This window comes from Chrysemys picta, chromosome 24 (assembly GCF_011386835.1).
Source record: "Chrysemys picta bellii isolate R12L10 chromosome 24, ASM1138683v2, whole genome shotgun sequence".
Taxonomy (NCBI): domain Eukaryota; kingdom Metazoa; phylum Chordata; order Testudines; family Emydidae; genus Chrysemys; species Chrysemys picta.
Window position 1 is genome coordinate 4,250,301 of NC_088814.1, and position 15,104 is coordinate 4,265,404.

The 15,104-nt window shown below is 49.6% G+C and overlaps 1 protein-coding gene across 4 annotated transcripts in view; it reads right to left on the reverse strand.

Moving 5' to 3' along the window:
- The window catches only part of LASP1 (LIM and SH3 protein 1), a 56,358-nt gene that overhangs the window by 21,616 nt on the left and 19,638 nt on the right, over positions 1 to 15,104 (reverse strand). For all 4 annotated transcript variants that reach the window (XM_005301835.4, XM_024100835.3, XM_005301836.5 and 1 more), the window contains exon 3: positions 4,868 to 4,952. In XM_005301835.4, the coding sequence (XP_005301892.2) occupies positions 4,868 to 4,952 (85 nt within the window). The remainder of the gene's footprint in view (positions 1 to 4,867; positions 4,953 to 15,104) is intronic.

Here is a 15,104-nt window from a genome sequence, read left to right on the forward strand (position 1 = left end):
CCATTTCAAACAGACTAACACAGCTGCTACTCTGAAACCTGTCAATTAGATCTTGTAAGTCGCTCTGGCCTGGAAGAGATGCTCAAGGTGGGATCCTGGAATGCACTAGTATAAGTGAACATACCCCTCCATCAGAAGCCTAGTAATTGTTCTCATGTGAACACCGACCACCTCAGCTGGAGGAGCCATTTATATGCTTCTGCACCAGCCCATTTCCAATCAAATATGCACCTGACCCTTCTCTCCAACATTACACAAGGGAAGTGATTTATTCCTCTTCAGTTTCTCCTCTTGGCACAGCCAGACAGCCCTTCCCCACAGGAGAACACAAATTCAGGCCTGGTTCATTGTCACTAGCAAGACCAGTCACCCACACTGTTCAACTGGGGCAGCTGCAGCAGAAATCCCAGGCTAGATTTCTCTGCTCATCTGGGCAGGGCTTGAGATGGGGCCGGGAGACATAATGCAATTACTCCTCAGACTGCTCTTTGAGCCCCCAGCTATGCTCAAATGGAGAGATTTCATTCAGGCCACCAGTCCTGCCACCTTCATCCAAGCGTGATGAACTTCCTCTTCCAGCAGGGGACAGAGCCATCCAAGAGAAGTGTCACAGGAGGAACAGTTTGGGCACATTTATGGAGTAGATACACCTCTACCTTGATAGAACGCTGTCCTCGGGAGCCAAACAAAACCACTTACCACATTATAGGTGAAACCGTGTTATAATCGAACTTGCTTTGATTCGCCAGAGTGCGCAGCCCCCCTCCCCTCCCCCCGAGCACTGCTTTACTGCGTTATATCCGAATTCGTGTTATATCAGGTAGCGTTATATTGGGGTAGAGGTGTACTAGCACCATTCTACAGTGGGACAGGATCGTAATTAAATACGGCAAGGCCCAGGCAGTACTTTGAGGGGAGGTTTTGGAGAAAAGCCTGCTGCTAAAGGGATTCAGTAGATGTGCACCCTTTGTAAGACATACTAATTCCCAGTTTGGGGGGGGGGGGGGGGGAGGAGAAGGGAAAGGAAGAGGCTTTCCTTGCTAGAGGTGCAGTCTTGAGAAAAACTGCCAGGATTTTCAGAAGTGACCACTGATTTGGGGATTTCCTAGTTTGAGATTAGGAAAGTTAGACCCTCTCAAAAGGCATCTTAAATTGTGCACCCGAATTAGTCACTTAATCTTTGACATTAGTCCTAAAAATTGCTCGGAGATCCTACAGAATTATGGGGTTACCCTCTTCCTCGAAGATATTTATATGGCCTACATCACCACAGCATTGAGCATCTGGGAAGTGTTCTCATTGCACAGATGGGCAATTTAGGTACAGTACAGATTAAGAGATTTACCCAAATCTCTCAGACTCTGGCGTAGCAGGGAATTGAACCCAGGTCACCAAGTGCCAGACTGACCCTAGCCACTGGACCATGCTTCCTTGCCCAGCTAGGCTTTCTTTCTACTAGCCCTGTGCCCAGGCCATTTCCACTGGACGATGCTTCCCGTTCAGTGCTGCTCCGTGTGGTTAACAGCTGCCTCATTCTAGCCTGGAGGCGGTATGTCTGTAGTAAATGAAGCAGAGTCTTATAGTGTTTAGTATTTGCCAAATGACTGGGAGTCTTCAGATGGAAACTGCTGCACAGATTGTCTCCTCTAACCCACCTGAGCAGCAAACCTTCCCATAACAGGGCTCTGTACACACTACTGGGGCAGGGAGAAGCTTTGAGCCTCCCAGTACCATAGGGGAGAGGGATACTGCCCTAGTAGGACCCCTCCAGAGCTACTGTTGCTTGGGGCATTGACCCTTTAATCTCTCCTGTACCCAGATGTTTGGGTCAAAACAAGACTCCCTGGAGCATCAGATTAAGAGGGAAGTGGGAGGAGCTAGGTGCCTCCTAGAGAGAAGTAAAACAAGTACCCTGGGGCCCAGCCATTCAGCATGACAGGCAACATGCCAGTTAACCTGGCACCCAGCTTGCCTCCCGCCCCCTGCCATGACTACAGCTTTACTATGTGGCAAGGGGGTGGGGAAGGGAAGGAAAAACAGCATCTGACATTTACAGCTACAGACACACAGCCTCGCAAAACAGCCTCCTCCGGGGTGGAGGGCAGCAGCTAACCAGCATAACAGAAGATGGCCAAAAATCCCTTCCCGTTACCATGCAAAGGATGCTGGGACAAACTTCTATTCCTATGAGGAGAGTTGTGGGATCCTTCCTACCTATGCAAGGAAAAAAGTCTGACACCACACACAGCGACTTCCCAATATAGTCTCAACCGCTCTGAAACAGATGGATTTGAATTTATGATCCCAGAGAAAGAGTAGGTGTTTTTAAACCTAGAGCCACTTAGCCTTCCCCTTTAGTGACTTAGGCCAGAAAGGTCCCCTGTCTTCAGAGCACTGGCAACAAGAACTGCCCATCACCACCACCAGCTGAATCTGGGACTGCTGCTGGTCTGGAACAAATCATGACTAGTTAGTCCAGTCTGCCGGTGACTGCAGAGTCCTGCCTGTCATGCGGTAAGCTCAGCTCCCGCAGCTGCATGGGACATCCTCCCCCACAGCCATGACTGGTCTGTTTTCTTTAGAGAACACGGAGAGCAATTGAGGGCTCCAGTGAGGCCATTGGTAGCTGTTGATTAGGAGAACTGGCCCAAGGATGAAGGAGACTCTACATTTCAGTTCCAAGGTTTCCCCCAACCTGACCCAGCAGACTAGCATTTGCTCCAGTTCAAAACAGGAATTCAGAGAATCTTTCTATGTCCTGTGTGCTGCAGGAAGTCAGACTATGAGGGCCACATGAGGACTAGTATTTTGGCCCAAGGGCCGCATCACTGACACCTTTTCTTATAAAGATACAAAAGCGCCCCCACTCCACCCCTTCCATGAGACCCCGCCCCCATTCCAACCCCACCTCTTCTCCCTCTCCTCCCGAGCACATGGGTCCCTGCTCCTCCCTCCTGGAAAACAGGAAGTGCCTGGAGGTAGGCAGAGGAGTGGGGACGCAGGGGTGGGTGGCAGGTGAGGAGGAGCTTGGCGGCCACAGGAAATAACTCCATGGGCCATGTGTTTGAGACCCCGGGACCAGAGGATCCCAATGGTGGTCCCTACTGGCCTTATAGTCTAAGAATTCCTCGAAGTAGAATAGATCCAGTGGGGAATTGCAGGGAACCGGCGCCAGAGAGGTCCTAGATAATCTTTGTGCCCAATGGGGATATGCTGGAGTACTGCCCCAGGAGATTCTCGAATGGGGAGAAAGTAACACTGGCTGAAGCAACCTGAGCAGTGAACTCGTGGGCTCTCCTGCCGGTTACCCTGGAGAAGCAGCACTTGCCTCCCCCAATAGCTCTAGGAGGCCCAAAGCAAGTCTTGATTGCTCAGGCAAAGCTGCATTTGTGCAAGTCAGAGAGCTGTTGGGAAACTTGCTGCGAGGAAGGGACCTTACAAAAGCAGAGGTTTCAAAACTAGAGCTGAAGGGCCCCTCCCAGAAGATACCCCAGCAGCCAGCATCTGCCCTGTGACCTAGCTCCCTCCCCCTCCAGCAGGGAAGCTGTTCCCAGCAAGCTGCCTTTTAGCTCCCGGCACGTCTCAATTAATGGGAGAGAGAAAAGGAAGGTCACTGCTCTTCACAACACAGCGGGGAGGGGAATGCACTGATCCTGAATGATGCCTGCTCACCCTGAAAACAGCACTAAGGCAAGCCTTGGGTGGATCTTTCCAAGCCCAATAGCGCCTCTGTTATGCTTCTGCAGAGCCAGGCCAGCATGCCTTGGTGAGGCCCTCAAAAAGCAGTCTGTTAACCTCTTTTCACCAAAGGAGGGTGGGGAAATAGGGTAATCAGATTCTCAGCGCAATTGCCACATTCTCACGCATGTGTGACAAGGCAAAAATTGCTCCTGGGTGCATTTTCCTGCCATGGCAGAGTATTCTGGGCACTAATCGGAGTCTGTGTTGCTGCCTCAAAGTCAGAGGCCTGCAGCTCAGGACAGTCAGAGTTCTCTAACTTGGCAGCAGCCCTGAGATCCAGGCCTTGAGGTCATCTCCTTTGGCTTGGACTGCCCCGTACAGCCCTGCTCCCTCTCAGCAGTGCCAAGGGATAGTGAGTAGGCCGAGAATTCACACTACAGAAGGCCAGCTAGCCAAGCTGTTATTCCACAAACAAGCTACGCCCTGTTTAAAGGGAACGCTACAGATCATGATTTAAGCTTTTGAGCTTCAAATGCTGCATATTCCAGTGCTCCAGGGCAGGAAGAAGAGACCTTCTTGGCCCACCTTGAACCCTTAATAGATCTAAAGCCAAAGCCAGTTCCTATTGTGCCATTGGAAGTTAGGGCACTAATCCAGCTCAGAGGTCTACCTTGCCAACTGGGGGCTTTTGATGACCCGGTTCCATCTCTGGACCACAGAATGGGAGGGGGTTGTCCAGACATGGCCCAAGCAAGCTCAGAGATTTGTCCCACAGGGAGACTCTTGCACCACACCAGGTCCCAACCCTTCCTCCCCTCCAGTTTTTAGCCTCGGGAGCAAGTTGCCTGTCTGGGGGAGACAGCTCACAGCTTCATGTCATCAGGCCTGTTGGTCTAACCAGGAGGGGAAAGTGCTGGTATAAGAAGAGACGCAGTTGGGACAGGATAGAAGAAAAACCAGACTGCAGGACATCCTGGCTTCTCAGCTCAAAGAGATGCTGGACCATCAGGGCCAGGGTACTGGGTCTAGACTGACCAGTAGAATTGCCAGACTTGATCCGTCCATGCAATATTTCAGAAGTGACCCACCCCAGAATAAGCTAGGGATGGAGCGTCACCAGTGGCACAGAGAGGCAAGCTACAGGAGCCTGGCAAAGGGGCAGGGGAGCCTTGGACAGCATTCTTACCTGGCTCTGAAGCTCGCTCTGCTGTTTTAGGCGCAGGTTCTCCGGAGTGTCTGCCACCATGGTGAAGGACTGCTTCGGGTAGTGTCTGAGAGGAGAAGCAAGACCCTGTTAGCCATTACCAACAGCAAACCGAGCTCACGCAAAGGGCCGCCCGGATGGACCTGCCCCACTTCTAACCCACCCCCGTCCAGTTCAGTTCTTTGCTTCAGCCTTGAGCTCACCAAGGACTCAACAGGCCCCTAGACTGAATGCCTTTAGTTCTTCAAACAGTTCCTCTGCTAAGAGTAGAGCTGCAGCATATTGTTAAAGACACCCATAGCAGCAGCGGGGCTAGAGGACTGCAGTCTTCAGGGCTGCTAACATGGTACCTTTTGCTAGCATGGCATCAGTTTACAAGGAAAGAGGTTTTAACTCTTTAAGAGGAGACTCTTTAGCACCCCCTCCCCTATCCCCTTCAAAAAGGGCAGGAGAAAAACCCCTAGATTTCTGGAAAGAGCCTAGCACGCCTTCCTGAAGCGCGTCGATTGTACGTTGAGCAGGGTAATGGTCTCCATGTTAATGGATGTAAGGCCTGGTCTACAGAGATTTTTGTGCCCGTTTAGCTTTTTCAGCTAAGGGAGAGTAATTATTATTATTTTTTTAATTAAATAAACTCAAGTAATTAGAACAGTACAGCCAGCAGCACGGATGCAGTTCTACTGGTACAAAGGGGTCTTCTGCCAGCGTAGACTATCGGTACAGTAATACAGCTAACTGTTTACTTACATCCACACTGGGGATTGGACTGCTTGGCTAGTCTGGTACAGAATTAGCGTTACCACTGGAGTTTAGACAAGCCCCAAGAACTCACTAACACGGGGGGTTCTGTACAGCAATAGAACGCCGTCCACCTTTGGCAGCTCGCCTCACTGCTATTATCCCCAAGTGCACTGTACCAGCATCAGAATGCTACATGCAGCCATCGCTGTAGACACAAATTAGCAATTAGAAGAACTTGAGTACTGAAGGCAAAGACTGAATCCTGCAGCTGGAAGACAAAAGGAGGTTGGGAAGTGAAGCAACTCTCTAAGCCAGGAAAGAGTTTGCACTGCCTTCTTTACTTATGGATTCAAGGCACGATTGAACTACAAGTGATGCAAGAGCCCAAACTCCACCACAGGTACCGTGTACAGGTGACATTCTAAGCAGGACTTGAACAACAGGTCAGGACTAAGGCGCATTAGTAGAGCAGGGGTCGGAAAGCTGGCCCAGCGCGTGCCTGTGCTCTAAAAATACCAGAAAGTGGTGCTTAGAGTGGCTGAGGAATTTGTTCACCACTTCCCCACTGTCCAACAAGACAGACAGGCCCAAAAAAGGAACTTGCCCTGCATTTATCTTGCTTTGCTCAGCTGATAAGAGTGTTGCAGGCAGGATTTATACCTGTGCTGTGTGCGATCTACAGATGCAGATTCTTTTTTGGTATGGCTGATTGCCCGTTCTAATTGGCCAGAGGTAAGTATTAACCCTCTGATACCAGTGCAGCCACCACTCTTACACCACTATCAGGCAATGCACGGAGTCTGTTGTAATGCAGACCTGCCACCAAAGTCAGTCTGGTCTTTTCCTTGCCTCCACATCTGGGGAATTTAGGGTTGGCGGAAGACAAGGCTCAGGAGAGGGGAGCTCCAAGACTGGTGCCTCTTCACACTGCCTTGACATTGGTTGTCATATGGGATCTTAACTATTTATGCACCAAACTCCCTGGGAAAGGTGTGTAGAGGAAACTCAAGCCTTAGCACTGGTGTAACTGCTTTGTGGGATGGCAGAAGCTAGAAGACCCCACTGCACCACTCCGGTGTTGTGCAGGAGACAGTGAAGCGAGAAAGCTGCCTCAGTAGTTTGTCCTGGGAAACTTCTGATCCTTTCAGGCACAAGACAAAAGGATATAGAAATATGGATTGAAAAAAGCTGAAGAGATGCAATAGTGCTGTGCGGTTCGACGGTAGATCCAGGAATCGGAAGCAGGGGGGAGCTACTTATTACAGCAAGGCCAATGGAGGCATAGGGTTGAAATGACACCTAAACTCCATGGAGGTAAAGTTCTTAGAGATCTACTCACGAAGCAGAGACCTACTGAGGTTCTGTAAAACCTACTGTTTCACGGTCATCTCTAGTGCCTCAGGAAGGAAGAAATTGCTAAATTCTCGTGAAAAGCCATGGCATTTAGAGGCTTATCAGCGGTCTGTGTTTATGATGTTAAACACCCCACTCCTCCACGGTGTATTAGCTCTGGAAAGAGGTCACTGTGCCTCACCAACCTACTCTGGCTCCGTTCATAGAACAGACTGCAGTTGCTGAAGAAAGATCCAAGGAGGAAGGACCAGGAAGTCTCTCTCTAAAGCTCCTTTTGCAATTTTAAGCCTTTTCCTTGAAATCATGACATTCCCAATCCCGTGGGGGAAATTGTGGCACAGCCCTGAACACTTGCCTCTTTCTGTAGGTTCCTGTCAAAGTGCCCTACACTACAACCAGTCAGGTCTGGGGTTACGGTGTGTCTGATCCTTCACCCAGAGTCCCACCTGCACTGCAGCTGTTGGGGGGGGGGGGGGGGGGAGCGGACGCACAGGGGGGAGAATCTAAAATAAATAAAGGGAGATCTCTTATCTCCTAGAACTGGAAGGGACCTTGAATGGTCATCAAGTCCAGCCCCCTGCCTTCACTAGCAGGACCAAGTACTGATTTTGCCCCAGATCCCTAAGTGGCCCCCTCAAGGACTGAACTCACAACCCTGGGTTTAGCAGGCCAATGCTCAAGCCACTGAGCTATCCCTCCCCCTACAATTTTTGCCTGTTGTGTGTCATCTGTAAACTGGGGACCTGAAGAAGCAGGCAGGGAACTGGGAGCACAAAGCAGCACTCTGTGCACAGCACCCACTGTTCACACCTCTGCCACACACCCCAACTGTGACCCATAAGCACCACATCAGCCTTAGGGGAGATACACAAGTGAGGCTGCAGAGTCCTAGCTGTCAGCTACCGCTTTTGCACAGCTCAGTCCCGGTGCAGGACAGCAAACAGCCTTACAAAATCGACATCCAGCCGCAGGCCACGGCTCCCCTTCCTGCAACAGCAAATACCTGTGAGCACTGCAGCAGTGCAGGAAATTCAAGGTTAAAAATAGGTCCCATCTTAGGTTTCAGAAAAAAGCCAAATCCCTTTCTAGAGTGTAAAAAGCAACAAGAAACATGCTGGTCTTCTCCCCTCCCCCAATCCTGGGGTGTGATCTTAGGCACACAACCCCCTCCCCCAGTCAGCTGTCCAGCAGACAGTCCATTCCCCCAACCCTTCGCACAAATTCCTAGTAGCAGGTGAGGTTACAAACAGGCTGTGTCCTGTCAGCAGAGACAGGGACACTCTGGCTTGAGGGCGGGTACAGAAATGAATAGCTAAGTGGCCTTTAAATCTCTGCAGAGGGGAAGATATTCTCCCTACCTCCAGCTACATTCAAACTGAGCAGAAAACTGACCCATGCTTCAGGGGACTGGCCCACCACACCACAGGGTGTGGAGCAGAGAGAGAGATACAGACCGGATAACCCTGCTCATCCCTGCACTGCCCCAACCAGAAGTCTGGCTAAATGAGAGATTTAGAAGGGGGTGGGAACCAGTTTTACAGCATCTACAGACCGCTCGCTGCTTAAACCAAGGTTTTGGTTTTTTAATTCCAATTCAGATTAATCTGATTAGAGTGGATATACATGGTGTGTACAGAAGACCCCTGCTGCCCCCCTACATCCTAATGCAGACTACAAAGCCCTACAGATACAGCTATATACTCAGTCTGAACACAAAAGGAGAGTTCTGCTCAGTGGCTATCCCCCAGAACAGCAGTAGAAAGGTGTGGCCTTCGACAGCACTGGGAGCTTCCGTCTGGGTGCTCCACACCTGCCATTCTGGAAAGACAGAGTTTAAAAGTCAGGCCATCAATACTAGCCAGCGAGTGGGAGTAGCAAGTTGACTAAAATGTCAGCAGTCTAGCCACAATGTCATCTATGCTTGCCCAGGGCAGAGTTAAAAAGCTTGTTAAAAGTCCTGACCAATAGATTTTTAAAGAGGAAAGTAGTCTCGTGGGGACAGCTTGGCTGTTGCTGGCACAGATCTGACCCCATCTTTAGACAGGTCTACCCCACTGTTAGCAAATTTCCCTGGGCTTTGTGGAAGAAGGGTTTCAATGAGAGAAGAAGAGTTCTAAATGGGTTGTATTTGGCTAGCGTAGATCTCAAACCTAAAGGTTACTGGGCTGGGGGAAAAAAAAAAAATAAGACTAACAACTGGCTTTAAATGCAGTTAACATGGTTTCAAACCTAGCTGGGAGAGGGCCTAAGAAAGGGCGTAGATCAAGACCCCAATACAAGAAACATTAAAGTTGGCAGGAGCATATGGTGGGGGGGGGGGGGGGGGGGGAAGACAGGAGAAGATATGGGGAAGTGGCTGCTAATCAGTCATAGGTGGTGCAGAAGTGGTAAGTTTGGATCTACATATTAAAGAGATTTAGATTTAACCTGAACCATGCTGCTAGGAGACCCTGTTCAGAGCACTGTTGTATCCCAATGCTTTCCTGCCACCCTTTTTATTCCTGGATTTGAAAGCACTGTTTTAGAGGGGGACATAGCCTTCTCCAGTGAAAACTGCCAAGATAGGGACAGAGTTGGTCCTGACACTGTACAAAGGCAGGATAAATCTCTCTTCATGACAGGATTCAGCGTGTAACAGGCTCCAGAAGATGGTACCAGAGTTGTGACATTAGTACCATTAGTCTCCACTGTTCAAGGCAGCATACAGAGATGATGCAAGCCCTCTCCGATGATGCCTGGAATTCCAGTGCATCACATCTCTGAAACCCCTAGGGATGGTGTTTCCCCACCCCCCACACTACCATTTCCTCCTCTCTCCTGCCCCCCACCCCATTCCTTCCCTAGGAATGCTCTCAATGCCAGGAGCAGAGTGGAAATTTCTTCTGACATTTCAGACTGAAAGTGACAAGGCTGCGGTTCAGTTAGAAGCAGACTGCTGGTACTGCAAGTATTGAGCCTAGCTAATGGTAGTGTGAATCCAATAACGCACGGCCTCAGTTTATTGGGGCAGGAGAGGATAGAGCAGGAGAGCAAGGCCTGACCTTTCCTCACACTGCCATACACAGAGCCCCGAGGTCTCCAGGAAGAGGCTGCCCAATTCTAAGCTGCTCCCCCTACCAAGTGATTGAGCTACAAATTTTCCCAAGGCAGACTCCCTTTTCATGGGAACGAGTGCAGTTTAAGCTGGGTTCTCGGTTGGTGGGTTTGAGAGCCAGAAGATTCTTCAGTCCAACCCTGACTTCGCTTATAGCCAGCCACCTTGAAGACATTGGGTTGCCCAGATCTGACACTGCAATTAGAACAGGTAAACTAAAATCAACCCCCAGCTTCCCTCTCCCCTGATACCCGTGGGACTGAAGTGGCACCAATATCAGCTGATCTGACTGTACGCACAGAGAACACATCTGCGAAGTAAGGGGGTAAGATCAGTAGCCCCTCTAATAAGAGCTATATTCGGACTATGGTTCACTTTTTGGGCTGTGACACCTCCCCTGCCATACCAGATCTCACTGATCAATGCGGGGAGGGTAGAAACCCTCTTACCCCAGAAAAAGAGGAAACCTTTATACATTCAGGCCAGCCAAGGAAGCTGCTGCACTGCAGTAAGAGATATGGGTTCTGTGAAGGGGAAATACAGTTTGTAAAAATCTCACACACACTGGCAAGACGGGATCTGCATTTATGGTTCAGTCATGGCCCATGAGCTTCATGCTATCTGCTAGCACTGAGCGCCTAATCATTAGGTTACTATGGTAACTGCATCCAATGCTCTGGGCATGCTAATGCAAGAGCCAGAACTCCCAACCGTGGCCTCAGGGTGTTGGTGTGAGAGAAGCGATGGTTATAGCATATGGGGGGGGGGGGGGGCGCGAAGAGCTTTTACCTGGTGAGGGAATTTAAATTCCTCTCAAGGAACTGGTTTATTTAGGGTTTTTTTGTGCTGGTCTGGTTAAGAGACTCAGGGGACCTTCCTTCACCAGGAAACATACAATTCAAGGGCACGTTTTACAGTTTCAGTCAGGTTCTACGCCCAACCCCAAAAAGTCAATTTGTTTTGCTTGTATACCAAGACATGCTTGAAAACAGACCTTCAAGCTCCTGGTGTAGCACATCAGAGGCTAGGTATTGCATTTGCAGTTCAAGGGTCAGATTTAAGAGTGCAGAACGTACATTCAACTCACACCAACCCCCAATATATTTTGCAGAGAAATCAGATAGAAGTCAGGTGCTCTGGAAACGTCACCCTCTCGGGTCTGTGAGCCCTAACGTGGAACACTCACTGCCGATTGCAACCTCAGTCTCCCATGCAGTTCTCCCAGGGCAACATTGAGCCCACGAAGGATCTCCCTTGTGATGTGCCAGGATTTTTAAAGACAGGCCTCCCGAAAGGCAGCTTGCCCTCCCAACATTCTGCATCCTCAAGAGTGCTTTACCAACAAGGGCTGGTTAACCTAATGCAGCAGATAAAGATCTGCATTTTGTAAGTGGGGAAATCAAGGCAGAGATGAAGTAGTTTGCCCCAAGGCCAAGGGGAGAAAGGATTAGAATTCAGGCTTGTGCAGCGCAATTACTGGACTACCTGTTTTCTTGGTTAAATGCCACATGTAGTTTGCCAGGAGTGAATACTGCTCTGAACACAGGAATAGAGAGCCGTGCAAGTGCCCACGCCACCAGGGAAGCAGTCTGGCTGGATCAGACATGAGTATATAAAAGAATAAGCAAGCACTTGAACCTTTTCCCTAGATTTTACATCACCGCACTCACGATCATAAGCATGAGACAGAAGGGCTGCCTGATTAAGAACAGACATTTAAATCCTTTGAGTCTAAGGCAGGGAGTTACTGATTTAGAGCATTTGCCCTAGCCGGTCACCCACTCACAAAAGTCAGTGCTTCCCAGTATAAACACAGGAGCCTGTATTCTTGGAACAAGGCAGAAAGAATCATCTCATATACATGAGAATCAGCAACAGAAACAGGCAGCAATAAATTAAACCTTAATGAGAAAGCACTGGGTGAGCAGTCTTGGTTCAGCAACAGACTACAAGGCAGTGTGCGTGGGAATGATAGCTCTGCTCTCTCCCCCCCTCAACATCTTGGGGGATTCACAGGGAAGGAAGATCTTTCTCACATGCAATTGGAGATCTCTTGGTGGGGTGGCAGAGAACCATGGTGTATTCCTTGGCTTAGAGGGCCGAAATCAGAAACCAAGAAAGGAGTGTAATGGTCAGCGTCCCTGTTCCAGCCTTCCCCATCAGCGAGGCCTAGTCTTGACAGACCAGGTCCCCATCACTCATGTTCCAGAGGGAAGAGACCCTGCCTTTCCCTTCCAAATGCATAGCAAGCAACCCCTCCTGAGCACTGAAGTAGTTAGTTCAGCACAGACAATCCAGTTGCACATGGAACAATGTGTTCCACTGCATCTCCTTCTGGGCATTTGAGTCTCCATGCAGATATCCTTTAAGAAAAGGGAGCAGCATCCCCCACACATCCAGTTTCCAAAGAGACTGCACTACAAGATTAACAGCAGTGCACATCTATAAGCCAGGCTACTATTCTCAGGTCCCATTTCTAGGCATCAGTGCAATGCCATGGCTAGACAGTTAACCTCCGTCTGTGCTGTAGGTTAAACCTGGCTCCTGGGATACTGAAGTCTTCAGACCTAAACTGAATTCCCCTCCTCACACCCCCAGGAGGGCAACTGGCTAATATTTGCCCTGATTAGCTGAGTAAAAGACCCAGGGGAGAGTACCTTGGACATTCAGGGAGAGAGATTCACCTTGAGGTTAAGTCTACACTGCAATACAAGGCACTGCATGGGTTGATATACTCACACTAGTGCAGCTAAGGATAGCTGTGTAGACAGGCTAGCAACTCAAGTACATGCCTAGGGCCCCTGGCATGTTTGTACAGCCTGCACCGAAACCTGTGCTGATGCAGCTACAGTGCTGCAGTCATGTCTCAGATTGCAGGGGACATGCCCTAAGAGGAAAAGCCAAACCAGAAGCCTTCTGGTTCCTTTCTGCAGGTCTTCACTGCAGCTAGGAGTGAGCCTCCCAGCCCAGATAGACAGACTTGGGCTAGCAGGGCTCAAGCGAGTGCAATCAAAATAGCAATGTGGATGTTGTGGCTCAGGGTCTCAAGGCCGCCCTGCTGCTACACTGAAGAAGAGGAATACTTCCCCAGGGAAGGTTTTTAGACACAGGCAGCCGAGGGGGCGAATACAGGGAAACTTAAGTCTAGTCACTGTGACTAACTGAAAGGAAGTAATTAGTCCCACTCCCCCTCAGAGGTGAGGTTTGTGTAGAGTCTGCTGCTAAGTGATAAACTCAGACAAAAAACACTAACCTTTCAATAACAGACACAGCTGACACATCCATTTAAGTCATTATCTTTACAGCTATGGTGACATGGAGGCAGGCCTAGGTTCAACTCTGACTGCCAACTGCATGTGGCCTCGGGGCCGGTAGAGAAGTGGAAGTCTCTTTTGATACTTCCCCTTATCCAGGGCTCCGGGTGGTGCTGAAGGGGCGGAGTCTGAAGAGGGGACTGGAGGTAGTGAATCGAGCCTCAAGCACGGAAGCACGGAAGCCACGCAGGTAGGGTGACCAGATGTCCCGATTTTTGGGTCTTTCTTATATAGGCTCCTATTACCCCCCACCCTGTCCCGATTTTTCACATTTGCTGTCTGGTCACCCTACATGCAGGGATCGTGGAACGGAAGTTGTTTGGCACGACACACAAATGCCACCAGTTCTGGACTAGTAACTACAAAACCTAGGGGCAGTAAGAACAAAATGAGATCAAGCCGGGACAGCGAGGACAGGAGACGACCTCCCAGCCACCGGTGCACACCTGTGTCTCAACAACTGCATTAGCAGCAGCACAGATGCAGACAGATTTTAACATCAGTGCTGCGGAGAAGGAGACCGCCCCCAACAGACGGAGGGGGATTTGCCTCACACTTCAGGCCTCTTGGATGGATGTGGTCTGTAGCTGCTGAGCCCTGATTACAGTTTAATGAATTGCCAAATGGGATGCCCCCCCCCCCCCCCAAATCCCCACCACAGGGGGTGGCGGTCAGATTAAGGGAATGGTATTTAAATATGTGGGGCAGAGAGAGACATGTGACCAAGTAAAGCCTCAATGCTCTCAAAGCAGGATCTTCCTTCTCCAGCCTTGTTGTTCAGGCCCAACAGAGTAACAGCCCCTTTAATCCAAGGCTCCCTCGGACCTAGGGTGATTACATACAATGGGAGAGAGAGTAAAAACCTCCCCCAAACCCCATGCAAGCCACACTCAACATAAAAGCAACCAAACATAATCAGCTCAGAGATCTAGGAGGAGGGAGGACAAGTACACAGCTCCGGCAGGGAAAGAAAATCCCCATCCTGACCAGTTTTCAGATGCTGCCTGTCCCGCTCATGCAGGAAATTAGGCCAATGCAGTTGTTGTGGAGAATTCTGGCTTCTGCACCCAGCAAGAAACAGCACAGATCCCTCTGTGGGCGGTCTGTATTACATCTACACATATGGAGAGTCCCCTGCCCTGAAAAGTTCCTCTTAGTAAAGAAAATCTCCTCCTAGGAAGCAAGATTGCTACACAATCCCACCTTAGCCCATAAGACTCCATATACAGACCTCCTACAAAGGTTCAGCTATTAGTGGGAGCCCTAGTATAGACAAGGCTCTGGTACATCTACAATTTTTAAATCAGGTCAACTAAAACGAGTCAGAGCTATGAAAGTGCACTTTAACAACTCTGCAAGAGCCAGAATAGAGTCAAAGTGCTACCAACATTAAAGTTGGTTTGCTCCTGTTCATTTCAAATCCTAGGATGACTTGAAGAGATCTCTACCTTTTGTTTACTTTGTACTGTTAAATGCACTTTGTACCAGGGAAATTGCAAAACCAGCAAGTCAATCAGTTTCTCCTAGCTGTCACCCCACCACAGAGGGGGGGAAAGATTTACACCGCTCTTACAGAGGCATCAAAAATTGACAATGGAAGTCAGCTCCAGTCCAGGACCAGAGGCTCCTGAAATAGAGATTGTAAACTGAGCAACAGGAAAAGACTCTTTCCAGTACACTGAGCAGAGATGGCCATCTCAATTTCACCCTTCTCTTG